Source organism: Callospermophilus lateralis, chromosome 20 (assembly GCF_048772815.1).
Source record: "Callospermophilus lateralis isolate mCalLat2 chromosome 20, mCalLat2.hap1, whole genome shotgun sequence".
NCBI classification, from domain to species: domain Eukaryota; kingdom Metazoa; phylum Chordata; class Mammalia; order Rodentia; family Sciuridae; genus Callospermophilus; species Callospermophilus lateralis.
In genome coordinates, this window is record NC_135324.1 from 18,048,436 (window position 1) to 18,076,432 (window position 27,997).

The 27,997-nt window shown below is 50.6% G+C and overlaps 1 protein-coding gene across 5 annotated transcripts in view; it reads left to right on the top strand.

The window, feature by feature from the left end:
* Foxp1 (forkhead box P1) overlaps positions 1-27,997 on the top strand; it is a 523,563-nt gene that overhangs the window by 293,829 nt on the left and 201,737 nt on the right. For all 5 annotated transcript variants that reach the window (XM_076841227.1, XM_076841222.1, XM_076841223.2 and 2 more), the window contains one exon: positions 25,143-25,327. In XM_076841227.1, coding sequence (XP_076697342.1) covers positions 25,154-25,327 — 174 coding nt within the window. In that variant the 5' untranslated portion in view covers positions 25,143-25,153. The remainder of the gene's footprint in view (positions 1-25,142; positions 25,328-27,997) is intronic.

Genomic DNA, 27,997 nt, shown 5'->3' on the forward strand with positions numbered 1-27,997 from the left:
TCCACCGCGTTCTTGGACTCAGTTCCTGGAAGATCCGGGCTTGTGGAGCTTACACACATTCTTCGATTTAATACAGGTTATTCATTTAGCTGTAACGAATTAATCAGGTGACAGTTTGGGACAGTCTGGGAGGCAATTCTTTTTTCTCCTTCCTTATTGCTTGCTCAAATCTTGCCAGTAAACAGCAGGTAAATGCTTTTCGGGATGTAAAGACTGGAAATGGCCACTCAATATTCCTTGCCCCCCCCCAACCCACACACACACTTTTTGAACTTTGAACATGATGGTAACCATTTTTTTTTTTTTATCGTAAAAAAAAATCTTTTAATCTTTGGTACAAGGCTGAGAAAGACCTGTAAGAGAACAAGACAAGTTTGGTTAATCTTGACAGCCCTGGTGTAATCTCCCTCGGCTTGTGACAAGTCAGACTCTAAGATTTATAACTCCTTAATCAAATGTCTAGAAGCCCGATGAAACGGTACCCTAGTGCTTCCTTTCACATGACTTCCTCAGAACTCCACTGACCGTTAGATAAGCTCTGGACTACGCCGGCCTTGAGAATCAGTTCAAATCGATGGAACAGTTCTTGGGGTTTTTGGGGGGTTCATTTGCTTTGAAGAGGGTGTGTCTCCGGCTGTATCCTGTTGGGGTCTCTCGTTCCAAGGGCAGACTCCGTCACCTTCCAGGCTCCGAGGTCTTTGGGCCCTTTGGAAGGGCCACTTTGGAAGGGCTCTGAGGGCCCAGGGAGCACGGGGAGCCTGGTGTGGGGTGGTAGTGAGCCCTCATGATGGAAAGGAAGTCTCCCACGGGCCTGGCTGTGGCTAGGCAAGGAGGGGCACAGGGCCCTGAGCGCTGTGTCCCAGAGGGATGAGTCGGTGTGAGAACCCCCGCTGTGCTGGCACCTCCTGGACCCCTCACATGGTCCCCGAGGCTCCTGATACCACCAAGGCCAGAGTGACTTCCCCCACCCTTGGCCACGCAGGTACACCTGCTCTGTCCTCGGGGGTCTGTAACCCACATGCCTCGTCGCTCACCCCAGTGTGACCAGGGCAGCTGGACACGGTCCCACATACTGGCCGATGACAGGGCACTCAGGGAGAGAGGCTGGGGTGGGAAGAGTAGCGGAGAGGAGGAGGAAGGGTTGACGAAGGACACCAAGCAGAGACCCTGAGTGACACTGACCCAGAGTGGAAGAGATTCACAGGGTGGGCTGCGCCTGAGCTGAGAGAAGGTAGGGATAGACCCAGGATGGGGAGAGCATCCTGGAGGGAGGCCACAGGCTGGACCCACATGGACCCCTGCGTCTCCTGAGCACAAGGCCTGGACAGAGACAGCCCATGTCCACCCTGAGACCTGAGAGGAGGAATGCCAGCTTTGCCCACAGGAGAGATCCCGAGAGTGTCACCTGCTGAACCTTGAGTAGCCGGTGAGACACCCAGGTTCCCACACAGAGGAACTTCCCGTAACTCCGGTAACTGCGAAGATTAAAATCAGTGCAAATTGAAACTTCTCCCCAGAGGAGTCCAGCAGCTCAGGCCACCAGAAGAGTGTCCACACGTTGGCGGTCTCCAGCACTTACTGCGGAAATGGCGTCGTGGCCCGGAAAGTTCCTTCTCTGCCCCTGTCTGTCCAGTTGGCCGTCTGCAGCTGGGAATCATTCCGGTTTGATAGGCGAAGCCTCTGCTTGTTTCTCTCCATGGATGTGATGGGGTCTCCGTTCACATCTGCATGGTTTTAAGTTTTCCCACATCATTAGTATTTGAGGAAGAAATCCCCAAACCCAGGGTGGGTAAATGAAGTGGGTTGAAAACCAGAAACAAGGTGAGAAGCTCTGGCTCCTGGCAAGGAACTCATCTGCACAGTCGCGGGCGTGCTTAACAGACAGACAAAATACCTTCAAAATATGCAAATCTGTGTTGATCATGGGGAATTCTACAGGGAGCGGATCCGAGCATTAGCAATTATAACTCAGCTCAGAAGTTGTTTTTTTTTCCCTCCGTAATACTTGCAAACATCAATATAGCTTAGAGCTTCGTATTAAAATATTTTTCTCCTATTTCGCGTAAGAGTTATTTGTTTAATGTGCTTTTTATTGTCCTAGATGATGTGATTTGAGGGGGGAAAAAGCGTTAATTCTCTTATCAGCTCTGCTTCTTTCCTGTGGCTCAGAGCAGGGAGCTGCGCTTGTGGTTGGTGATGTGAGAGGCCTTCCACAGAGGGCTCCTTGCTGATCTGGTGGAGCTGTTGCTGAGCAGGGGCTGCAGGTCCCCCAAGGGACTGGCAGCTGGGTATCCTGCAGCCAGCCAAAGGGGGTCACGTGACAGTGGGATCCTAGGTGTCTCTGCCCTTCACACCTGGTGGCCTTGTATCCTCTGCCTACCTGCTGTCCAGTGAGGGTCAGGAGGCCACGCCCCTTCCTTCCCTGAGGTTTGCTCGGTTGTCCCCCCGGTGGTGATCCTGAAAGGTGGCTGATGTGCATTGCTGGGGTCATACACAGGTAGAGCATCCCTAGGCCCCAAAGCTGAAGTCAGAACTGCTGCAGCGTGTGAAACGCATGGAGCATTGACATGACCCCTCAAGTGGAAAGTTCCACACCTGACCTCCTGTGATGGGCACTGTGCCCCACACCTGCCATCCCTGTGACGTGGGAGGCTGAGGCAGGCGGAGCCCACGTTGGCACCTGGGTCACTTAGAAAGGCCCTCAGCAGCTTCCTAAGTTGGGACTGGGGATGCAACTCAGTGATAGGTTGCTCCTGGGTTCAATTCCCCAGTACCACCCCCAACAAAACCCCACAGATGCATTAAAAATAGTGTACGAGATTAACTTCAGGCTGTGGGTGTAGTGGTGTGTGAGTCGTAGATGAATTTTGTGTGTAAGCTTGGGTCTCGATCCCCTAGATACAAATCATGTATTCGCAAACGTTCTAAAGTCTGGAAAAAAAAATTAATCTGAAGTCCAAAACCCTTCAGGTCTTAAGCATTTTGGCTCAGATCTGCTGAACATTTTCCTATCATTCACTCATTCACGTATTTGTTCAGCAAACACTGTTATGTGCCAAATGCTGGCGTATTTGGGTACCATTGTAATTGGATATTTGTGATCCTCTTGAACATATTGCCAATATTCTCATGCTACAGTATGTCAGGCATCATGTTGCCAAAACAAGGAGTTTACCTGGGCAAGGTGGTGCTCCTGCAGGCCCAGCTGCTCAGGAGGCTGAGGCCGGAGGACTTCTCGAGCCCAGGGTTCAAGAGCCGCTGGGGCAGCACAGGGAGAGCTCGTTTCAAAAAGCACAAAAACGGAACACACAGTCCAAGGGTGTCCGGTGGACCTGTGGTGGTTTTCTGATGCATTTGATGATGCCGGCCACTCTCGTGGGACCTTGGGATGAGCGGACGGTGCTGTTCCCTACATCGCTGATTCTGTCACTCAGGGACGTGCTCTGAGCACCACCCTGAGTCATTGGGCTGGTCCTGGGTCCTTTCCCTGGCTGCCTTGTCCCCAAGACACTTCTTTGAGTGAAATGGAGGTTGGATCAGGTCTCCCACCCCTACCCCTTCCTCGCACTGGTCTTGATGGGACTTCATACCCGGGTTGACGTTCCTCCTCGCCCAGCACGGAGCTCATGACGGGCCTTTGCAATGGAGCCCATCTCCCTCTCCCCCATCCCTTCCCTCTTCACTGCTAAGCCTCAACCCCTCCATATCCACTGTTCCTCTGAGACCATGAGGATTGCCAGCGTCTGCTCAGCTGGCCTCGCCCACACATTCAGCTTGGCCAGCCCCCTGGCTCGATGGTGCCAGGAGTCTGGGTTACGTCCCTCTCGTTCCCATGTGGACCACCTAGAAGTTGACCACGACCCTCTGCTGTGCCTTCAGTGGATCTCAGGACTGATTTAGTTCTTTTTCTATAAAGATGGTGTGACTTGTTAAAATTCTTCCTCTTTGATCACCTTAGCATGTGAGTGGGAAGGAATTTTAGCTGCTGTGTTCCAGGCAGTGTCTTTATCTCTTGATTCTCCATGCCTGGAAGCCATACCCTCCCAGTGCCTGAAGGGAACCCCTCCCTCCCCCCTTCCCTTCCCCCCTCCCCCCCCTTCCTTCCTTCTGTCCTTCCTTCCTTCCTTCCTTCCTTCCTTCCTTCCTTCCACCGACCCACCCATCACCCTTCAGCTGGGTGCCTCCTTACCATCCAGTTCTATCCACGTAGCCATGCCTGGTATTGCTGGCCCAGGGCGTCATGGCGCCATCTCACGCTGAGGGCTACCTGATGTTCAGCCAACATAGAAATAGTACACGTGCAGCACTCGGATCAAATGTCTCCTGGCTCAGGCTAACATTGGATCTGGGCTTCAGAACATTCCTGGAGGTTTATTGATCACAGGAAGAGAAAAGAGGCCTCTGAGGGAGAGGACAGTGGACATCTAGGTAGGAAAGGGGTGTCTCTGTGGCGACACTGGGTGAGTGCAGGAGGAAGCAGGGGCGACTCTGAGCACAGGAACCAAGACCCACTCTGGGAACAGGGAGCTGCGGGGGGGGGGGGTCTGGGAGCAGGAGAGGGACTTCCTAAGATCCCCTCTGGTTTCTTTGTCGTGAGTGACACTTACGGCCATACAGAAGACTCTTCCAGGATCTCAGGGGGGAGAGAGTGAGGGCTGGGTTGTCGTGACCGGGAAGAGGGGAAGGGGATGGATCTGTCGCCCCCCAAGTCTTAGATGGTCAGATGCACTCTGGGTGCCTGGGAGTGGTGCCTGTGACTTTTCCCAGATCAGTGGCTTTGAGCAAAGAGTGTTCATGTGGGGTTTCTGGGGGTCTGGTGGACATTGATGGGGCAGCTGGTGGTGCTGAGAAGCAGCTTGTGGACTTCCTATCTGGGACGCTGGGGGAGTGGGTGGGAGTGCGCTGTGTGCTGGCCGAGGAGGCTTGAGGCCCCCCGCAGTAGGAGCATGGAGTGAGGCCCTCACGCAGGACCCAGTGGGAGGTGGGTTCCAGAGGGAGGCTGCAGGCCCGCGGAGGTGGGCTCCAGGGACATGTGGGGCAGGTTTCAGAGTGAGCTTTGGCGTCGGGGTGATGAGCCCCCGGTCCGCCTGGTAGTGTTCCGTCCCCGCACTGTGTTGACAGTGCTGCCCACAGGGTCAGTGGGAAGGGAGTCCAGGCAGAGGCCACGGTGGGATTTGGTGGAGGCCACCTTTGCCTTTGCACAGCCGCCTCATGATCGGCTCCTTGGACCGCCTTCCCCGCACAGTCCCTTCCAATTTCTCCGTCACTGTCCAGGAGGCTGTGCTTCCATTGCAAGGGACGGTGGCTTCTTACAGGTGTGTGTACCTGTGTGTGCGTATTCCTGAGCCCAGGAGGGCGGGGTGATGGTGGCTCCAAGGCAGTGGAGAGGTAGAGGGTGCCAGAACTTGACCCTCAGGGAACACTGCTCCCCTCCTGCCCAACTGTAAGACCCACTGACTGGCGGTTCCAAGGCCTGCCCCCCCCACTCACCCCCGGGTCCCGTTCAGACGCCATCTCCATGCTGATGACTCCTCACCGGCTTCTGTTTTCCCCTCTGCTTGTCTCCTGAGAACAGTCTCTTCCATTCCTTGGTTGTCATCACAAGAGAATCATTATCATCTCCTTCAGTAGGGGTGGAAATCATGGATGCTGCTCCCTTCCCATAATTACACAGTTGCCAGATGTTTGATTCTACCTGTAACCATATCTCCACCCATCCATCCACCTATCCATCCATCCACGTACCCATCCATCCATTCATTCATTCATTCACCCATCCACCATCTTTCTACCCACCTATTCTCCCATCATTCTATCCATTCACCCAACCATCTGTTCATCCATCCATCCCCCTGCCCATCCACCCACCCATCCATTCATCCACCTATCCTTCTACCCATTAGTCTATCCATCCACCCATCCATCCATTCATCCATCTACCCATCCACCTGTCCATCCATTCATCCACCTGTTCCTCTACCCATCTATCCACCTATCAGTCTGTCCATCCATCCACCTATCTATTCATCCATCCACCTATCCATCTATCCATCCATACCACCATCCACTTCTCTGCCCATCTGTCCATCTATCCACTTATCCGTCACTTATCTGACAGTTAAGCTATTTATCAAACATCCTGGTACCCTCTTAGATGCAAGACACGCCCCCTGCCTTACAGATAAACATTCAGAATATTGAAATACAGTGTGATGATTGCTGTGCTGGTGTTTGTTGTAGAACTTCCTGTGACTCCAGGGACAAGGCCTTTTCCAGATGCGGGGTGGAGCGGCGAATACCTCTGAGCTGGAGCTGAGTCGTGAGGCATTCAGTAAACATGGGCTCCTTGGTGGTGCATGGCAGAGGCCGGAGAAGAAGGGAAGAGTGGGCAGAGGCACCAGGGCAGCAGGTCAGGCAGGGCTGTTGAGTGTGGCTATGTCACAGATGGGGAGGGGAAGCAGGGAGGGAGCGCTCCTGGCTGTGCTCTGCGTAGAAAGAAAGGGAGATGCACTTGTGGAACTTTAAATTCTCTAGTAGCCACATTAGAAAAAGTAAATTGAATCAAGTATAAATTTTATTATTTCATCCAACTAATCCAAAATATCATTATGTTAACACATAAAGTATAATAAATATAATAAAAATGTGCAAAATAAAAAGACTTAGATTATTTTCTTTCATACTAAGTCTTTGGTAAATCTTAATTCAGACATTAAAATTTCATTGAAATATTGGACCTGTTTTTAGATTTCATAAAACCTACTGTCGAAAACAAATGAACATGAGTCCATGCTTACTTAAAAGTATTCCAGTAACTCAGTTGTCAGTTTTTAAACTTAATTTCAACTAATTTACATTAAAATTGAATGTGTATTACACATTCAGCTGTTTGGTATCCTTAGCTGCATTTCAAGGCCCTTCCGTTTTGGAGAGAGCAGGCCTAGAGGTTTGGGACTGTGCCCTTGGGGACATAGGGAGCCATCAGATCTCCCGTGGTGTGGTCAGCCAAGGAGTGGTGACAGTTCCCGTCAGGGTTCAGTCGTGGGAGCTGGCTGCGAGGCCAGGGGTGCCGGAGCAGACCCTCAGGACTTCCTGGGACATGAAGATATTGAATCCTTTCTGTAGTCTTCCTGTTAACAGGAAGAGTGGGTCAATGGGAAGTGAAGGAAGACCACCAGAGAACCCCTGATGTGCTGTGTGGCCCCACCCCTGAAATCCCAGTTTTGGGGACTGGCTGGGATGTAGAGAGGTAGAGAACAAGTCATTCAAGTATGAGAAAAGTTTAAGGTTCTTTGAGGACATCCAAAAGTATAACTTTCCAAAGGATTATAGGAACAAGATTCTGCAGGCAGGAGAGAGCTTCTGGTGGGTGGAAGTGATTTGGGGCTCACCAGGGTGGGCTGAAGCCAGGGGAGGTCAAAGTCTTCTGGAGAGGTGGCTTACAGCAGGGCTCAGCAAGCTGCAGCCCTGTTGGCCAAGTCCAGCTGCCCCTGATTTGTACATAATGTTTTGGGGGCCACAGCCTCTGTCTCTTTACCTGTTTATGCCCACGTGCTCCACAGCCACAGAGCTGGGTAGCTGGGACGGAGGCCAATGTGCTTCAGAGTAAAAACTCCTCTCCAGCCCTGCATCGAAAAGCTGCACCCGCCCGGCTCTGGGGGTCAGGTGCTGAAAGTGAAAGGGAGCACTTGAGTATGAGCAGAGAACAGGGTGCTCATCAAAAGGCAGTCAGGGCCTGGCACAGTGGTGCACACCTGTAGCCCCAGAGGCTCGGGAGGGTGAGGCAGGAGGACCATGAGTTCAAAGCCAGTCTCAGCAATGGCGAGGTGCTAACAACTCAGTGAGACCCTGTCTCTAAATAAAATCAAAATAGGGCTGGGGATGGGGCTCAGTGGTTCAGTGCCCCTGAGTTTAATCCCCAGTACCAACAACAACAGAAAAGCCATCCAGAGTCACTAGGTGGGGTGGGTGGGGAACCCACAGCAAGAAGGAGGGGCTGGGGCCCAGAGGAGAGAGGCTCCCTTTGCCTGAACCAGGGGATGACAGTGTCACGCTGTCAAGGTCCAGAAGGTACAGGTTGAAATGCACTTGGTTTCAGCACCTGCAGGCTCAAGAGCAATGGATTAGGGTGAATTTTTTGGAAGGGAGGTGAGGCAGAAGCAGCTTGAGTGGGCAGGACCCCGTGGGTGGGGTGTTCTCACCCTCTGCTGGCAGTGACAGGAGGGGAGGGAGGGACGAGGGGGCAACTGACCCCCAGAAGTTGAGGTTTAGATTGGTGTGCCTACCTGATGGAGGGAGGGAGCGTTTGCAGGTTCCCGTGGGAAGAGGAGCCATCACTGAGAACAGAGCAGGTGGGCGGGGACCCCTGCTCTTCTCCCATCCTCCCTGCCTCCCCCAGGCCGGGCAGAGCCTTCCTTATTTGTGTGTTCATCTCTTTGTGGCCCCACATCCTGGTGACTGTGGCAGACATCCCTTCCTCCAGAGCTGCCCTCGCCCAGCCCTGCTCACTGGGCTCCACGCCTGGCCACTTGCATTGGGCTCAACCAACCACCAATCAGAAGAACTCAGGGGAGAAGTGCAACCGCTGGGCCCTCCTGGGCACCTTCCTGCGGTCACTCCCTGAACAGTGCAGTGTGACTGTTTCACAGCATTTTTGCCTCATGTTAGGTGTTTGCAGTCATGGCGAGATGGTTTCCAGGGTGCAGGAGGACATGTGCAGGGGCTGTGCAAATACCCACCTCTCACAGGGCAGGCAGGGTCCTGGAACTTGCCCCATGGACACTGGGCAGTGCCATGCTCCATGCAGGTGTCTGGTCACCTCCCGAGTTCTTGCTTAACCAGACGCATCCTCAGAGTTCATTCAATAGTATTTACGAAGTAGAAATACAAGCAAAGATACCAAGTCATTAAAGTTTTAAGGCACATCATAAATATATTATTGAACAAGAAACAGGACTCGTTGCTTTGATCCTATAATAAAAGCAGAACAAATTCCTGTAGAATGCGCTCCTCATCTGTGGTCTTGTTGATGCTCAGACCAGGCTGCCTGTGTCATGGGGAGTATATGGCCTGTTCCCATGCAAAGCCACAGATGCAGCCCCCTCCCCCATGGTGACAACCCAAACGGTTCTGAGACAGTGATTTTTGGGGGGGCATTGCCGCAGGTGTGGTCATTCTGTGGAGGCACAAGGTGGTGGGCAGATGCTGTTCCTGAGGTCTTCTGTGAGCCTCAGGGCATGATCTTCTCACATTTCACATTTTAAATAGTTGAACCCCAAGGAAATCATACCAAAGATGGGCTCACTCCAGGTGGAAAGAGCGGACGGCGTCCCTGTTTGTGACGTTGCTCCTGGCTCCATTTGTTCCAATGAACAGTGGATCCACTTGTGGATCGCAAGGGGTTCCCAGTGTGGGAGGCGACGGCTGGTATCCCTGGCTTCAGAGTGCACAGATTTCAAGGTGATTTCCAGATGACCTGTCCTGGTCTTCTACTTGCTGTTCTGGCCATTTGGATAAAAGGAAGGTCAGGAGTCTCCCATCCCAGATCCCTACCTGTTGGAAAGAAGCCACATTTTTGGCAAAGGATCAAAGCCTTGTGAAACACGGGCACCAATTGCATCATGTTTGAATACTGAACACTCATGAATCCGCAGGCAGAATGTCCAGGGCAGGCCCAGTGCTGCAGGGGTGGTGTGCTGAGCTCCCAGGGCTTCCTGTCGCTGCCGCCAGCTGAAGCCACCTCCGCTCCCGCGGTGGGAGCCGTCGTGACAGGGCTTGCTCATGGCACCGATTCCGTTTAGTCAGTCCACCTTCCGGGGACAGTGATAATTAACCACGTATATCTACGGCGGGAGGCACAGGGTGCTAATCCATCTGCAGTTATTGGCATGTGCTCTCCGGACTTGAGCCAGCTGCGTGTACCAAAGAGAAACGCAGTTAAACCGAAAAGCCAGTTAAAGATCTGCTTTAGGTTTCAAGGCTTTAGAATGATACTCAAAAGGTGGCTTTGAACATGCCTGTTCCTAGTGTCACCCTCTGCCCTGCCCTTCGTTTCCCCTTCCACTACAACTTGGTACCCAAGAGCCAGTTCTTAGCAATAACCCAGAAAGTTACCATTGTTCTCTATGCCATCATCGGGAGAAGGGTCAGCTGTATTGAAGCCGCGTTCTCGGCAATCCAGGAGACAACAGGATGAACATTTTTAAAAAATTACCTTAGAACATGGTCCTACTTCAGGTTCGTTTTATGATGGGAGGAGCGTTGGGCACTTGAGACGCTCTCGGTGGTCTCCCAAAGGGCTGGGTTTTATGGGCTAGCAATAACCACTGTGATTTATTGAGCACCTACTACATGCTTGGCACTTTACATATATTATCTTGGTGTGCTCTCCGAGCCCCGTGCACCAGTTCTAATCTCCACTTATGTATGTGGCTCCTTGATTAATGTCCATCTTCCCCATTAGACAGTTGCCTCCCGGTTTATGGGTCTATATTGATTTTTTCCCCATTGTTACCCCAACCCTTTGTGCAGGCCCCGTGTGAGGTGCAAAATAAATGCTGCTTAGAGGGAGGGGGACCTCAGGGCAGAGTGGTAGGGTTGCCTAGATGAGGAGATGGAAGATGGAGTGGGCTTGGAATCAGAGCAGGCGTTTTGGTGAGCTCCAGGTGATGACCCTTGCCGCTGTCTCCAAAGCCAGGCTTTGTGTCCTCGGCCAATCCCGCAGTTGTGACATGAAGGGACAACTTCCGTGTCTGTTGGTGGTGTGTGTGAACTCTGGAAATCCGGCCGGGAACACAGCCCTTGCACCTGGGTTGGTGTGCTGAGGACGGTAGCGGGATGCGTGGCACAGTCCCTCAGCAGGTTGTCCCCGGCTTCGATCATTGGCGGGGCCTGAGGCAGGTGCACAGACTGCTGCTGGGCCCTCCACCACCCCTGCCCAGGGGAGGGAAGTTAAGTCCAATGACGGTGACCCCCTGTTTCAGAGGCCGGGGTTACTGAACTCGCACTGTGTGCGGGGGTCACATCTGTGGAGTTCTGTCATTTCCCTCTGTGTTCACTGTGGGCTGCAAAGAGCAGCCTTACCCTTTCAGAAGGTTCCCAGGAGTCCGGATGGTGAGCACACCCCCTGGGAATCCAGGTCACACGTGGGATGGGGCCACCTGGCCTCTGTTGCCATCCGTGGCCAGGGTCGACCGCCGGGGTGAAAAGAGGCCCTGCCATCCAGGACCCACTCCCATGCCCGTCCTGTCGCCGTGGGCAGGTCCAGCTCTGGGATTCCTCTGGGTGCACCCATGAAGGGAGCTGAAGGCAGCTTGGGAAAGGACAGCCCCATCCTTCCATGTCCCCTCCCTGGCTCAGCACTTGCCTGTGGCTCTTAGACTTGCTGTCCAGGTCCTCGACTTCCAGGCGGGGGACAGTTCCTCCCAACCTCCCACCACACACGTCTTCACCCTCCTGCCTGATCCGAGCCCACCTGGCTTTCATCTGGGAACGCGGTGCCCCTTCTTGCGTGTGTCGGATCTGAGTGTGCATGTGTGCTGGGCCTCTCCTGGTGGGGGTGAGGCTCGGAAGACCCTTTACAGAGGTGTACTTTAGCGCTGCGTGTCGAAGACCCCTTCCAAACGCTGTGCCTTATGGAGAGGGCTTGCGGTCACAAAGGGTGGCTTAATGCGATGAGGACTTCTGGGTGAGGGGCGGCCTTATATTATTGAAAGGCACTGAACGTAAATTGGCAGACGCCTGTCATCTGTGCTCATGTCCCTTATTGAAGACCGCCTCAGTCCTCACCTCGGGGACAGGCCAGGGGCGCGGGAATGAGAGGTGATGAATGAGGAGGCGATCTGAGGGAATGTTCTTCCACCTCACCATTGTTTCCCTGTCTTTCTATCTTTTGTACGTTGGCGTGTCTGTCTTGTTTTTATTTTTCACCTGTTGGGTGCGGTGTTGCTGTCTCGCTTCCCATCTGCGTGAACTCTGCTCCCAGGCCTTTGGATTAATGGTCTTCCAAAAGCTGGGGGATTGGAGTGTGTGGACGGGGGGAAGCCACAGATCCAGACGACACTGACGTTTCACCTCACTTTTATATATTTATAAAAAATCATTCCTGTTTTGTAATCTGTTAGTATCATGGTCATTGTGCCCATAAAAAAAAAAAAAAGATACTGTGTTTTATGAAATGATACAATCTATGAAGCATTTCCCATTATGTAGACACCATGTCTTTAAATTATAGCAATTTCTTAAGATTTTAAGGCAAAATGAGCTCTTAGAAGTGTGATTAATGGCAGGGATGAGGCTAATGCTGGGTCATGGGTGGCACTCCATTACAAAGGGGGTGGACTAATAAAAGCATCCGTCTTTTTGACCAGTAAAGTGTGTGAGTGCTGTGTGGCTGGTTGTTATCCACACTAGTTGCTTGGTAAGGATGCTCTCTGCACTTCTCTGTGGGGAGGCAGCCCTGCCGAGGTTGCTCAAGTGAAGGTAGCCCAGGAACCGGGTCTTTCCCGCAGCTGTGGGCTCGCCTGACTCCGGGGCCCAGGAGCCCTCTGGTTGGGAGGCAAGAGCAGAGGATCTGCCCTGTTGGCTGGCTGTTTCTCTAGCTGTGTAAGTGTATGCAGTAGGCCCTCAATAAGTGCTTAGTTCATTGCATTGTCAAGAAGACAGAGTCTGAGATTTGGGGATGCAGCCCCTGTCCCCATGGGTGGGTTGGAGAGAAATTTAGGCGGCTCCTAACTCATTCGCCAACTCTCATTATTGTGGTTTGATATTGAAGCAATTCCATTTTCAAATCTGTTTTAATCCTTCTGATAAAGCCAAGGAGAAGTCTCAATTTGGTGGTAGTATCTTTAATCTGTCTCTACCAGTTGTAAGCTCATTATTTAACAAAGGAAGGACATGGCTCCCCGCCCCACAGCCTCCGGGGCCGAAGGATCTGGGTTGACTGTGGTAACCCTGTGGGCTTTGGCCACGTGGATCGTAGATGCTTTCTCCTCCACAGAGGGCTGCACCGGGCTCTCCCCTGAAGAAGCGATTCTCAGCCTCCTCTGAGGAGATATGGGTTTGCTTAAGACATATGAATCATTTCTTCAAACACTGTTAGGGTATGTGAAGGTGTAAATGGCCAAAGTAGTGAAGATAAAAGTTAGTCGTGAATGTTGGGCTCTAGGACCTGGCTTAGGTGTCCACTCAGATGACAGACTGCTCTCCGAATCTCAAAACTCGTAAGACACTTTCGTCTCCAAGAAAAGTTGTGAAAAGAACTAATCTTGAGTCATGTCAGACCTCCCTGGTGATGATTTTGAAACAAAGTGACTGAATAGCATATTAATATATTACCTCTTAATATATTCCCCACCACCACCTTTTTTTTTTTTTTTTTTTTTTTGAACCCAGGGGTTCTTTCGCACTGAATTTCATCCCCAGCCCTTTTTTAAAATTTTTCTTTGAGGCAGGGCCTCACTAGGTTGCTGAGGCTGGTCTTGAACTTGTAATCCTCCAGCCTCAGCCTCCGAGTCGCTGGGATCACAGGGGTGCATCACTGCACCCAGCAACATATTATTTTTCAAAAATCGATAAATCAGCTTTTTAAAAATTTGGGACCCATAGGAAACAAAATAAGCAAACCAGGTGTTTGAAAGAAGAACTAGAGGTGCCTCCCCACGAGTCCCCACAGCCCCGGCGGCAGAGAGGACAGCAGGTCTGTGCCCGGAGGATTTGGTGGAGCCTCCTGCGAGCCCAGGGGAGCCCCTTGTGGACAGTGACCCTGTGCCTTGGTGGAAGAACTGCGGCTCTGGGTTCGGCCTCCATACAGGGGAGTGTTCAGCTCTGAACATCACCACTTGGAACTGTGGGCCCCACTCGCGGTGCCTTTCTTGACCCAGGCCCAGGGAATCTCAGGCACACCCAGGAGGACAGGAAAGGAGTGGGACAGAAGGTGGCCAGCATCTTTAAGAAAGGGCACTGGGGAATCCGGGTGGCCTCTGTTTCAATTCTCCACTCCTTTGCCTTTTGAGGGGTCTCTGGGACGTCAGTGGCGCTCTGAGGGCCTCTGTCATCCTGACTGCACGTGCTAGGGACCGGCGTGGAATTCAGAAACATTCTCTACTCCGGGACTTTAAGGAGAGCCTTTGTTAGCATTCCCATGGCTGGGCTTGCATCAGCACGTGGTTGAGCAGGTCCGTCTTCGTCCTCTAGGGCACTGGAACAGCGGGCACCAGAGGGCTTCTCCTGCCCAGGAGAGTTCCGCGCGTCCTTTGCCTGTGTCTGTAGGGGGTCACTGGTCCAGGAGACCGAGGACGTCCCTGCTCTCAGGGCACCACATGCCCTGTGCAAGTCTTGTTCCCAGCAGCGTGGAGGCCTCCGATGACCTGACAGCTCGGGGTGGAGCGGAGGAGGGCCGAGTCAGGGCGGGGTGAGAGGCCAGCGACATTTTTGTTATCATTTTTTAGACAGAGATGAAAACTCAAATCTCGTAATGTTAATAACGTCATTGCCAGAGCCCTCTGAGATACACCATCTTTTAAAAACTCTATTCTCTCACTTTCAAATTTTGTCTGGAAAATCCAGCAGACAACATTCTGTTGGACTTTGCACTGAAATAATGCAGAATTTTTAAAAAATAATGATGTACATTACCTAATTTTTTTTCTGTACTGGGGATTGAACTTAGGAGCCCTCAACCACTGAGCCACATCCCCAGCCCCATTTTGTATTTTTTAAATTGGGGTGACAGGGTCTCCCTAAGTTGCTAAGCACCTCGCTGTTGCTGAAGCTGGCTTTGAACTCTCCATTCTCTTACTCAGCCTCCAGAGCCTGAGCCGCTGGGATTGCAGGCATGCGCCCCTGCACCCAGATACCAAACTCTTTTTCCAACATGATTTGCTTATTAGAATTTAAGTAATGGAGGAATGTTACTGACATGTATCAAAATATGAAGTACTTTAATAAAGTATCTATAAAATAGGTTCAGACTAATGCTTTGCTTACACATTGTATCTCTGAGTATCTCTGATTAGGGTGTGGAGACCTTCTCATTATATACTGCTTTATAGCTATATAGCTATATAGCTGCTTTAGGTAGGAGAGGGTGTGGGAAGCAGTTTCTAAATGTGAAACATTTCTTCTCACCCCTTCTGCTAGTGGACCCAGGAAACTTACTCTGGGCTTTGAAAGAGCTATGGTTTCTTTGACGGTAAGCTGACAAAATGAAGTCCCAAGTGGCTATCTAGCCTCGACTGATTGTTTATATTATCTTTTCTAAGCACCAAATCATACCCTGACACAGTTTGATCTTTGCAGAGTGAGGGAGAGTGCTACAGATCTGCTCGCCTCGGGGCCCAGAGGGCTTTCACAGGCATCTTGCAGCAGGAGCTGAATGTACAGGAGAAAGAAGCACCAGGGTTTCCCTTCTTGATAATACTGTTTGACCCGAATATTTCATTGATAAAGACCACGAGCCCAGGAAATGAATGCAGAGTTACGCAAGCACGACAGCATTACAGTTTCTTAAAGCTGTTTCCCAACCCAACCTTTTTGAAGTGTTCAATCATGTGCATGCTTTATTTCTATCTGCAAGCCCGAAGATCAGAGGGTGTCTTGTGAGTTCCGTGCACCTCATAGGGGGCCACATCTCTGTTGAATTTCGAAGTCATGCCACCCCTAAGGAGTTAACTGAATCTCCCTGGATTTGCCCTGTGGTCTGGGATGGGAGCTGGGAGGCTGGCAATAGGAACGGGTGTTTCTCAGCCAACATGGCATTGTGCTAGCTCCAGGCTCTGTCTCCAACTGGTTGGATTTCACGGTGGTCAGCAGCTGATGTGTGTAACTCGCAACCTCCCTGCCTTGCTAAATGTCAGAAGAATGGCTGTTTGTTTATCTTGCCTCTTCCCAGCTGTTTACTCTGTAATGCATTTACCCCGACCTTGATGCTGGGCGAGCTGAGAGAGAGGGCCCCTTTCTCCTTCCCAGTTCTGTTTACGTTCGTCCTGCCCCTGGTGTCACCTATGAAATCTGTTGATTATTCCACCTGGTTAATGTTAAATTGTTCTTGTAAGATGATGTGTTTGTTCATAAACACAAATGCTGGGCCCCTTGTTTACTGTACCCATGACAGCAGTCCTCATTAAGCAAATATTGCTTTGTTTGCAAGTGCTAGCAGCAGTTTATCCTGTAAGGTCTGTTCAAAACACACACACACACACACACACACACACACTCACACACAACTTAAATGCTAGAATTTTGATAAAGAAAGAAAAAGGGGAACTTGTCCCTGGAATGTGGCTGAACCTACTTAGGTTTGCTTTTCTTATCTTTTGCTTGGATGTAGGGGCTGGGGAGATTAGCAAGTTGTTTGGTTTTTCTAAGAGATTTCCTTAGTGTAACGATATCTATGCAGTTGTTTGCTCTCCTGAAAGGCCACTAGCTCAGTGATACAGCATCAGATGGGAGAGAATTCTTTGTGGGACACACAAGGGCTGAAAAGGTGTGGGAAGAAAGACCCTAATACTATGAACCAGGCAAGCGCCTTCCACAGGTACCGTCTGGGTTGTGTGGTGTTGTGTGTGTCCTCTGTGTGGCCTTGGGTTTGGGGTCATCCTGTCCTGTGTCTTGGGTTTTGTGATATTGGGTCTCTTGTTTTTTGAGTTTTGTGTGCTGCACAGCTTTTGTGTTGGGTTCAGTTTTGTGGGCTTGGGTGTTGTCTTGGATTTTGTCATGTTGTGCCAACAGCAGAGAAAGCTCAGCTCACAGTATCCTTGTTTTGCTTTTAAATTGTGATTTGTTGCTGTTTCTGAGTTTGCCAGGTTTCAGTGCCTGGCATGGGCTCCCTGGGTACGTCTTGGATCTTGACTCTTTTTTCCTTTTTAATTTATTAGTTTTTGATGGACCTTTATTTATTTATTAGTTTATATGCGGTGCTGAGCATCGAACCCAGTGCCTCTCACATGCCAGGCAAGTGCTCCACCTCTGAGCCCCAGCCCCTTGTGTCTTGACTCTTGTGTTGTACATTGATGTGTTGTCTTAGGTTTTGTGGTGTTGTGGGTCTTGTTTCTTGAGTTCTGTGTTCTGCACGTCTTGTGTGTGTGCTGGGTTTTGGGGGGTTGAGTTTTGTGTGGTGTAGCTGGGGTTTGGGTTTGTGGTATGTGTCTTGTGAGTTGTCTTGGGTTTTGTGTTGTGTTATTCTTGTGTTGCCATGGGTTTTGTGGTGTTGTGTAGTATTGTGTGTTTTCTTGGATCTCACGTTTTTGTGTACGTCTTATGCCTTGAGTTCTGTGTAGTTTTGTGTTTTGGATTTTGTGTTGTGTGTCTTGTGTATTGTCTTGGGTTTTGTGGTTTTGTGTCGTATACTTTTGTGCTTTGGGTTTTTATCATTGTACGTCTTATGTGTTGCTTCCAGGGTTTTGTGTTGTGTACGTCTTGTGTGTTGTCGCATGGGGCCAGGTCTGACCCTCCTTGAGGACTGTCCTCTGTCAAGTTTAGAAGGACATGGCGACGTGGGCGTGTTCCTGGCAGGTCCTCTGTGATGGGGGTGGAGACGTCCGGCTGGGGGGGCAGGGCGGTCGATGCCCGTTTCTGGTCTTCATGTCTGCAGTGGTTTTACTCTAACTTGTGACTCTGCAGTCAGTTGGTGCTGTTTCTAACTGAGCAGGGGAAGCAGTGCGTCCCCTTGTCCTGCTGGCGTGTGTGCTTCTTGTACCCTGGACGCGGGGGCCTCCGTAGATAAGACTTGAACATTAGCCTGTCCTTCGTCATGTTGTGCAAACAGCAGGGAAAGCTCACATCATCTCTGGTTTTGTTTTTAGATTGTGATTTGTTGCTGTTTCTGAGTTTGCCGGGTTTCAGTGCCCGACGTGGCCTCCCGGGCACTTGCTCTAAATCACCAAGAGTCAAGGCCGGGGGTGGGGCTGGGCTGTTGGCCTTTGGGGAGTCAATGGTGCTCTTTCCTTTGGGAGACAGCCTGCTACTCAAGGAGACCCCTTTCTGGGGATGGGCAATAAATACATGCACGTTGGCGCTTTGGGAAGATTAAATCAAATCATTGTCCTTTTTGCAACAGGCGCCTGGTGGCCAGCACCCACCAAGTCACCCCAAAGCCTGAACACAGTGCTCACTCTGGCCGCTAGAGCAGTGTGGGGCTGGTGGCAGAGCTGAAATCTGTGAAGTGTGCCCTGGTCCCAGTGCCCCTTAATCCCTGTTCTGAGTGTGGCCCTGTGGACAGGAGACTGAATAAAGTAAGAAAACGGAGAGCAGAGTCTGGCTGGCTGGTGGGCGCTTGAGTCCACGGGGGTCTTGGGGAGGGTTCAGCTGTTGGAGCCTCCAGATGATTCCGGTTGGGGTGGGGGTTTCATTACTTCTGAGATGCGACATCTGCTCTGTTGGGTGAAGGTGTGGTTCAGTGATGTTCCCGGAGTACCCGGCCTTGCATGTGACCTTCCGAGGCCTCCCTGTAGCAGGGCACCCAGCCCGGCCGGCTGGCAAGGCTCCTGCTTGGCTGTTGGATCTGTCAGCAGGTCTGGATTGACAGGGGCAAGTGGACATGCACTCTGTGTCCTTCCTCCTTGCCGTGCTGTGCCCCCCGGCGGCTGGGACCACAGCATGTGGACTCTTGCCTACAGGAGGAAAGGGAGCAGGGCCAGTCAGTATCTGAAACTAAAGCACACGCCTGCTGTTTCCCAGAGGCTCTTCTTTACCTTGCAAAGCTCAGGGGCTGGGAGAGGGCTCAAGGCGTCTGAGCGGGAGACATTGCCCACTGCCCTGGACATGGCGGCCGAGCCCTGGGACTCAGAATTCCTCCTCCTTGGAGCGGTGATGCTTCTTCTTTGTGCGCCGGGTGGCATGTGGAGAAGGGAAGCCACGGCTTTCACTGGGAATGTTGTTTTGTCACTCACTACCCAATTCTGCCAACCCTAGTCTGCGTGGTGAGTTACTAGGGAAATTCAGGATCCTGTCCCCTCCTGTTTCAGTCCCCTGAACCATCCAGCTATGTGCCAAACGCTCCACACCATGGGTTGGGTGGGGTTTCTTCTTTACTTGGTTATCTGAAATTTTCAACCACTGGGATGATCCTGTTCCTATTAAGACTGACTGTGATTCAACGGCCTGAGTTCCAGAACACCCCCACAGTGGCTCATTCCAAGGAATTACAGGAAGCGCTGTCTTAAATGAGGAATATAAAGTTGGTGGCTAGTACAGCCCTTGATCACATTGGATCAAGAGATTGGACCTGCATTCTTCATCCACTGAGTCAACAATGCAGCATTTATATGCTGACCTCCTGTTGGGGCCAAGATGTACCCGAAAGGAAAGCTTCAGAGAAAGAATTTTTTAATGCCCTTCCCACTCCCCTGTACTGGGGATTGAACCCAAGGGTACTTACATCACATCCCCAGACCTTTTTTTGTGTTTATTTAGAGACAGGTTTTTGCTGAGTTGCTTAGAGCCTTGCTAAGTTACTGAAGCTGGCATTGAACTCAGGATCCTCCTGCCTCAGCCTCCCAAGCCACTGGGATTGCAGGCATGTGCCACCGTGCCTGGTTTCCTTTCTTATTAAACAAATAGAGGTGGAAGGGTGGATTAGACTTTTAATTAGAGTGTCTCCTCTTCTATTTAACAGATCAATGTTTCTGATTGAAGCAATAACCAGAAACTAGTTTTTTTCTCCCACCCGCTTGGAAGTATAAATATAGACAGGTGAGCGCACCAGATTCCACTACTAGACATGGCTTTCCTGAGCTTCCTGGGTTTCCTGAGTCCTGTGGCGTGCTGAGATGCCCCCCACTGGCTGCGGGACCCCTCTAGTGCCCTCTTGTGCCTGCCCCTTTCCTGCATGAGGACCTGCATTTCTCACGTTGCAAAAGAGGGGAGATGAGCTTACCCTCAGGACACACAGGCTAAGCTTCCTAGGTGCCCGGCTTAGGGACTCTGTCTCTTCCCCTGGCTTCCAAGCTCTCAAACTCCACTCACCAGAGACCTGGGGAGGTTCCAATTTTTCCCTGGTGGCCACACTTGGTTTTTTTTTTTTTTTTTTTTTTTTTTTGGTTTTTTTGGCCTTTGACAGTTCCACTGCTCCTGAGTATGTCCTTCCCTCATGGTAAATGCAATCCCGGATTTTAGCAGATAGATCTAGACATCCACAGTGCACAGGAAAGTTGATAATACATAAATCATTTTTAACAACAGGTAATATGCATAATTTATGGTGTTACAGTGCTATCTTTTTGATGTTTATGATGGATAATACTCAGTTTTTGCCCTCATATTACTGCTTTAAATTATACCACAAGAAAATTAATGAGAAAGTAGATTTATGGGTTTCATTTGTTTGTCAATTCGGAAATTAATTGGGTGTTAATTTTAGCCGTCCCTCACTAGAGCAGGACTTGGGGTGTGTGCATTACTTTGCATTCATTGTGGCTAACCTCCCATTTACCGAGGGTCACTAGCTTTGCATACATTAAAATAGCCCTCCGGCTCATTCCCTTGATTACTTTTTGAACTGCCATGCATTAGAAAATTTACGCCTTTCTGTTATAATTATGAAACTTGAGTGTTGGAAGACGTCGTCTCCGCGACACCAGCAGCACCAGGTTTGTCCTCCTGCGTGTGGCTCTGGGGTGGTCTTTCTGTGGGATGGATCAGCAGGTAGCGCCATGTGTGAAGGGAACCGCCACCATCTGTACACGTGATCTCCGTGACAGCGTAGGGGCCCTATGACTTGCTGCTTTTGTCATCTGCCTCTTCCTCCAACGGGTCTCCGTGAATTTAGGGATAGCCCTCCTTGTGGACAGGGCCTCTGCTCCCATCTCCTCCACCAACCTACCTGTCCCCACTGTGCCTGCTCCAGGAGCATGGCCAAGAGAAGAAGAATGATTGACAACCACGTGCATATCCGCAGCGGAGTACAGCCCGCTTTGACGCCGTGTCCTCCTCCAGGATGCTTCCCCTGGGCTTCCTCTCTGATTGTAGTGGGAGTGACACCCTCTGAGCAGGGCTCTGGGGCTCACTTAGGATCCCAGGCCAGCCCTCCGGACACTCCACGGAGTGGGAACTTGCCCTCCAAAGTCCTTTGTCTGTCAGGAGTGGCCACACAAACCCTGAGCCCATTTCAAGGGATCCAGTCTTTCACTTGACGAGACCCAGAAGTAAATACATGCTTTATATCTTAATATGGGCAGGTTGTCTCTCTTTTTTTGCCTGAAAAGATGATGTAGGATTTTGAGACCTGGTGCCCCATGAGTAATTTGAAAGCCCTCCTCCTAGAACTGAAGCCGACCTGACTCCCACCCGAGTACCTCTCCAGCCGGCAGATTGCAGAGTCAACTGATGGCCCAGGAGCAGCTACAGTTTTGATATTTCTCAAATAATGAAAATTCACATAGGCGCCCCATTCCCTTCCTCCTGTGGACTCCTGGTCTCTCCGCCCTGGCTGGTGGTTGTCCTTCCTTCTTTACCCGGGAGAAGCAGGGTTTTCCCTTTGGGGTCGGGGGGGAGGCGGTCCATGGAGTCACTCATGTTTTCCTAAAAGTGACGTCAGCATCAGCTCCTCTAGTCTCCTCCCTGTAGAAGTAGAAGCATATTTTACAAAACTATGTTTAGTTTAATTTACACATCCTTTCACGAGCCGACCAAGTTCTTTCAGGGCATTTATTCTGCTTCATATAAATAATTGATCAGCCAAGTTAATTTACTTCTGCCTGACTTGGTCAACCTTAATTAACTGCCCTGGAATCAAGACTGAACTTTTTTGTTAGCTTAAAATCTTTCACAAGCATGATAACAAGGTTTTATTTTCCCTAAATTTTCAGCATCAACACTGTAACCAAGGAAATAATCATAATAATAAAGCTGTGCTTTAATTTACTATAAATACCTTGGCCTGGACATCATGAATTTTCCAGAATACTTCCAGAGAGCAGTTCTGTTGCCAATGTCGGTAAATAAGCATGCCCCACTCGATCCTTACTTTTCTACACGTCCCTCCAGCACAGAAATTGGCGTTTTGAAAGCGGTAGCTGTGCGGTTTCCAAGCAAGATGTGAAGTGGGCCATTTTGGCTCCCTGGGCTTTGGGAGACCTGTGTTCCTGCAGCGTCAGCCCCTGTGGGCTGGGCCGAGTGGATCATGTGAGGCAGAGCAGCCTGTGTGTCCCGAGAGCCATCAGGCAGGGCAGAGGCAGGCTGGCTTGTTCCTGGAGGAAGGACTCGCTAGAGGGTGTGACGTGGCATTACCCTTCAAGCGGCTGAGCCCTGGAGGCAGGCACTTGGGGTGTCTGTTCAGTGGTTCTGTGGGTTTGTCATGCACTCGGGCGCTTTCCTGGTTACGGGGTGGTCCCGAGGGAAGTGCAGGTACAGCCCACTGGGGCCTGGGATAAGCTTCCTGCAAGAAGAGAGGGCACGGCGCCCCAAGGTCGAGGAGGGGACGTGGCTCCTGTCCCACACTCGACCAGAATTCTAGTATTCGAATGCTTTTCTCTGTCTACCTGCTGCCCTGGTTGATGTCCTTTCTAGAATTTCCTTAGTTTTCTTTTTGCTGATTTAGTCATTCACCACTTTGCAAAAGGACTTTGCCAACTGGAACATTGCCATCATTTATTGAAGGGACAAGTTCAAGTCTGAAATGGAGAATATTGTAGCTACAGCTCTCCCTCAATCAGTTGAGCTTTAGTTTTCTTATCTGTAAAATGGGGATGGTGACACTTGCTGGCATTAACTCCCTCCTGTAGACTTGTCAGGAGGTTGAGAAGGACATCAGAGGGTTCTGCAGCCTGTGAAATGTGCTGCAGATAGAATGCCTGATCAGTGTCATGGGACCTTCGATAGAACTATTGGTGGCCCAGGCGTTCAGAAATGTTCTGAGACATGAAGGCTCCTCGCTTTTCATGTGAGCTTTTCAAAAATCTGTTTTCTCCTGATTGGTTTGGGAGATTTTAAATCTTCCAACCTACATACTACTGCTGGCACTTGACTAATTAAGGACACCCTTAGACCAAAATAATCCTTTCTGCAATTTTGGTCCCCAAGCCTGCGCTCTCACAAGCCCGAATCAGAAGCCAAGCTGCTTGGCTGTGTGCCTGCTCGACTTTACCAGAGGACTTGGCAGTCTCTGGAATGGCGTGGAGCGAAAACAGAACCTTCCCATCAAATTGTGTGTTGGAGATTGTTGCGGCCCCACCAACAGAGTGGAGACAAAAGCTGGCAGGGGTCATGTCCAACACCCTGTGGTCAGTGCTTGAAGGCAGGGTGTTCCAACATCTCTGTCCCCCAGATGGAAGATCCAGGAGCCCAAGGAAAGCACAGAGTTGATGGAAAGGCAACGTTGTATCTTTGGGGGGTCCATTCCTGGTATGGATAGATTGTCCAGAAGGTGTGGGGAAACAGCAGTTTTATTTAGGAACATTTCGATAGGTTTCCTTGCCAAGGATTCTGGACAACTTTTCTCTAAGTGCCCCCAGCAGGGTGGCACCTTCCCTAGCTTCTTTACAGATAGATGGGTGGTTTGTGGAAAAGAAACTGAAACATTATGTCTAGTTTCAAAGTTGGTTCCTCTTTTGGAGATGAGCAGGACCCCATTGTGCCGTGAAGTACCCCTCCCTGTCTCTTATCTCTGGAGGGCCTACACTGGTGGTGGTGTTTGGAGAGACTCCCTGGGTAGCAGGGACAGGAATACACTCTCTAAAGAGGCTCTTGGTCCTGGGAAGGCTGATCCCAAGGGAGGAGAGAATCAGCTGTTGTCTCTGAGTGAGTTTCCCACCTGTTAATGAAAAATGCCATTCTTAATCCACTTCAGAATTGGATTAACCTAAAAAAAAATGTGTCTTTGGGGTTTGTAAAGTCTGTCTTCAAGTTGATTCATACTTTCCTCTGAAAGGAAATAAATTTGTGATTTTCTCCTTATTCTTCCATTTGGATTTGCTGCAAATCTGTAGAAAACAGACTTAAACCAGTTTTTAAGAAAGGGACAACCTCCTCTAACCATGTCCAGCAAGTTTTAATTTCCGTGTTGTCACTTATTTCACATAGAGGGGAGAAATTTGTAGCCCTGGCTGGACCTATGTCCTTCTGTGACTGCAGAAATCTGTGATAAAAGTTTGCAGTCCTCTTATCTCGAGTTGGTATTTCACATGAAAGTCTTTGTTATTCGGGCGTTTCTCAGCTTTGATATCTGAACAGTGGACTTCCCTCAGTGATAGTTCTTTTCCTTCCCAAGTCCTGCCTTCTGGAGGTGGAGTGTGACCCTGCCATTTCCATTGTCCTGCCACCCCACCTCGGCCTTAAGAAACAGGCCTTGCTAAGAGCTGCGGCCTCATAGTGAGCTGGTGAGGGTCCCCACCTCCCTGTCTCAAGCTGTGAAGCACAGTTGCACCAATTGCCTCTTGAGGCCTCAGGGCCCTCACCTGCAGGGTGGGGCTGAGGTGGTCAACAGTGCTAAATTCGAGAACCTCCGTCAGTCACTATAGTGGGTAGGGCCTGGCAGGTATGATCTGTCTGTGGTCACCTTGCCTGCCTTTTTGGTGCCGAGAGCTAACTTGGTCTGTGCCTGGAGAGTATTAGGAATGAAGGAACCTACGAGATCCGGATTCTCCACATCTCCTTAGATCTGAAAGGAGGAAACAATCCCCTGTCCCTAGAACTGGCCCATCTTGCTGGAATGGCCAGTTTGGAAGTGGCTCATATTTGAGAGCCTGCAAGGAGTGGGAATCCTTAACATGCTTTGGTGTTTGTGAGGTTCCGTAGCCCAGATCCGCTTATGGGGCCTCCTGGGTGGGAAGGACAGGACACCACAGCCCCTGCCCATGTTGAGGGAGAGGTTACAGCTCATTACACTCTAGGATGACAAGGTTTTTGAGGAAAACATCTAGATACAATCAGAAATTGAAAACTGAATCATACTTATTTTTTGTCAGTATAAAAAGTTATTTGGGACAGTGTTGAAACTCGAATTAAGACTGATAGTCACAACCTCCTAAGCTCTGAGGACCAGTCCACTAATGAGGGATAAACTGAGTGAAACAAAATGACAACTGTTTACAGAGTTTGGCAAACATAAAGCAGGGCCTTTTTCTTTGTACAACAACTGTTTTAACAGCTGCTTCTCTCTCTCTCTCTTTTTTCTTCTTTTCCCCCCCTTTTCAAAATCCTTCTATCAGGTTTTTGAGTCATGATGCAAGAATCTGGGACTGAGACAAAAAGTAACGGCTCAGCCATCCAGAATGGGTCCAGCGGCGGCAACCACCTGCTAGAGTGCAGCGGGCTCCGGGAGGGACGGTCCAACGGGGAGGCGCCGGCCACCGAGCTTGGGGCAGCCGACCTGGCCCACGTCCAGCAGCAGCAGGTACTGGCGGGTGCGGGCGGTGGTGCTGTGGTCCCCAGGCCTCTGCACACGTCACCATGCCCCTTGTGTTGTGCTCACCTGTCTATGCATGTGTGTAAGCAGCCTCCCTCCAGCCCCCGCGCTCCAGGGGTCCTGGTGGCAGGCTCCAGTGGCTGATCTTCACCCCCCAGGGAGTTGACATCTTGGAAGTCCCCTTCTGGGGAGTCTTGTGGAGACTTCAGGTTGAGTGGAGCTTGGGCCCTTCCCTCTTAGCCTCCAACCTATCACCCTGACCTGTAGGTGCTTTGAGTGAAGGACCTTTGGAGAAGTGGGTTCCCTGTGCATTAGTTAAAGGATAAAGAAACTCAGTCACAATAACTTTTTAAGAATTAGGCTTAAGCTTTATGAAGGAAGAGACAAACTCAGAGTGAGAAATAAAAGAGAGGATTCAGGGAGACAAGGAAAAAGAGTACGTGGATAAGTCATTAGAAATACATAGGAAACCAAAGCCCTGGCTAAACAAGGGGCAGAGCTGCCCATGACACAGGAGTCACCGTGGGAAGGGCTTCCTGCTGCCCCTAGGAATTTAGGGCCCTGGGGTGTATACACGGTTTCCTTATATGCACAGGGCAGGAGGAATACGGCTAGATCCTATTGCTGTTTTATCTTATGTCCTCTTGGTGTCCCCCCCAAAAAAAAAATGCACCACAGCTCAGACGCAGCCCTTTCTGCTGGGTCTCTGCAGGCATGAAGCAATACTTGAGAGTCACAGCTGAAATGTGACCAAGACCTGGGTCACCTTGGCAAAGAGCTGACGTCAATTCCAACAGTGATAGCACTTCCTTGAGGACTGGCTGTGGCTTCCCAACTTCTGCTGGACTCGGTCGGGAAGTCCTGTTCCTTCTGCTAATAATCAGAGATGGCCCTCCCTTGGCTGGTTTGCTTCTTGGTTCCGGTGCCACTGGCGATCAGCTGCTGGGGGGATGGGGAGACAGTGACATGTTCTGGGGCCTCCCTGGAAGGGGATGAGATTGTTGGAGAGTGGTGGAAGAGACGGGCAGACCTTCTCTTTAACCGTTGTCTTGGAACCTGTATCAGAGGGGCAAAGGGCACCTCTTAGGATAAGCTTTGGCAGCCTCCGGGGTGGGTTCCATATTCCCCTGGCCAAGAGTTACTTTAAAATATAAGGAGCCAGTTGATGGTGAGCCCATTCCAAGGTGGAGGGACTGGTGGAAGACGGTGCAACCCGTTGGGAAAAGACAACAAAGACAGGGAACTTGAGGTGAGCCCTGTGTCAGTCAACAGGCTTCCTGTGAGGGGCTACCCCTCTTGACTAGCCGCCACCAGGCTTTGCGCCTGAGCCTCGGGCCTCACGTCAGCTGGACTCTCCAGTGTTGGTGCTGTATTCATTTGGCAGGTTTAAGTGAATGCAAGTGGGCAAATTGTAGCCTATGAGGTGGTCAGCAACATCCAGCAGTAGTAGAAGGGTGTCTGTGCCCGTGCACGTTTATATGATGTTCTCAGCTAGTTCTGGCCATATGGTCGATAAGTAGATGGTGCTTTTAGAGGTTTTTTTCCTAAGTCCTTATTAAGATTGGGCTTAAAATGGACTCTTTGTTTTTACTGGTACATTATAATATGACTGTTTTATTATGGAGCTGTTGAGGAAGGGCTGTTGACCCAATGATGAGTATACACCGTTACATTAATTAAATAACTGGGAGATTAACTTCTTTGGGGTTTTTATGCAGGGCGTGACAGTCATCAGCCTGCCAAAAGCTTGACACCTACAGCGTACCATCAAAACACACTCACTCACAGAAAACAGTCTGAGCTGGGCAGTCCAGCCGCAGCTTCTTGGAAAATGATCCGTGGCAAGGCTAGATTCGCCCGCCTTCCCTCTGCCACAGCAGGGGCCACTTTTGAAAATTGGTTAGGGGTTTTGATAGGGAGTTCAACAAATTCATCTCGATTGGACTTTGTACCTCTTTTAAAATATTCCATGGGAGTTATATTTCTGTTTGCCATTAATTAGTGTGTTCGGGGAAGAAGAAAGCAGTTGGGGCTGTCATGGTGGCTGGAACCCTGCCTCTCATGGCCAGCAGGCCTTGCAGAGCAAAAACCCTGATGGCCGCCTGGCTCGCCCGGGTTTGTGGGACGGCTCTGCACAGGTTGTTGGTGGAAAGGGAGTCCGAGGTCCACAGGAGGAGAGCCCCCGGGGTTGGGGGGAGTGCTTCCCAGGACTGCAGCCGTCAGTCAGAGTGCCGAGGATGGTGACAGTCGCAGGGATGTGGGTGGTGTCTGACGCGTTGGGGCCGCAGGTTTTGACTTGAAGTGAGGATAGCAGCAGTGAGAACATCACAGCCATGCTGAATCCATCACTGCGCTAGTCACACAAAACCACGGATAAAATTTCAATAACTGCAGGCCACAGTTGGGTAAACAGTTGCACTGAAACTTAATTCCTGTTGACTTTCTCCGCTCCCTGCCGGGGGCACATTCTGATGCCGTCGTACAGAGACAACAGGGGTTACGGCTTTGATTAATGCAGGACAGTGGAAGAGAATTAGAACTGTGCAATGCGCCAGGCGTCCACGGGACACACAGCTCTGGCTGAAAGGGCCTGCTGTAGAAATGAGTTAATTAGGCCCAGGTTAGCACTCAGTGTCTGGGGATTTTCCAGTCCCACCC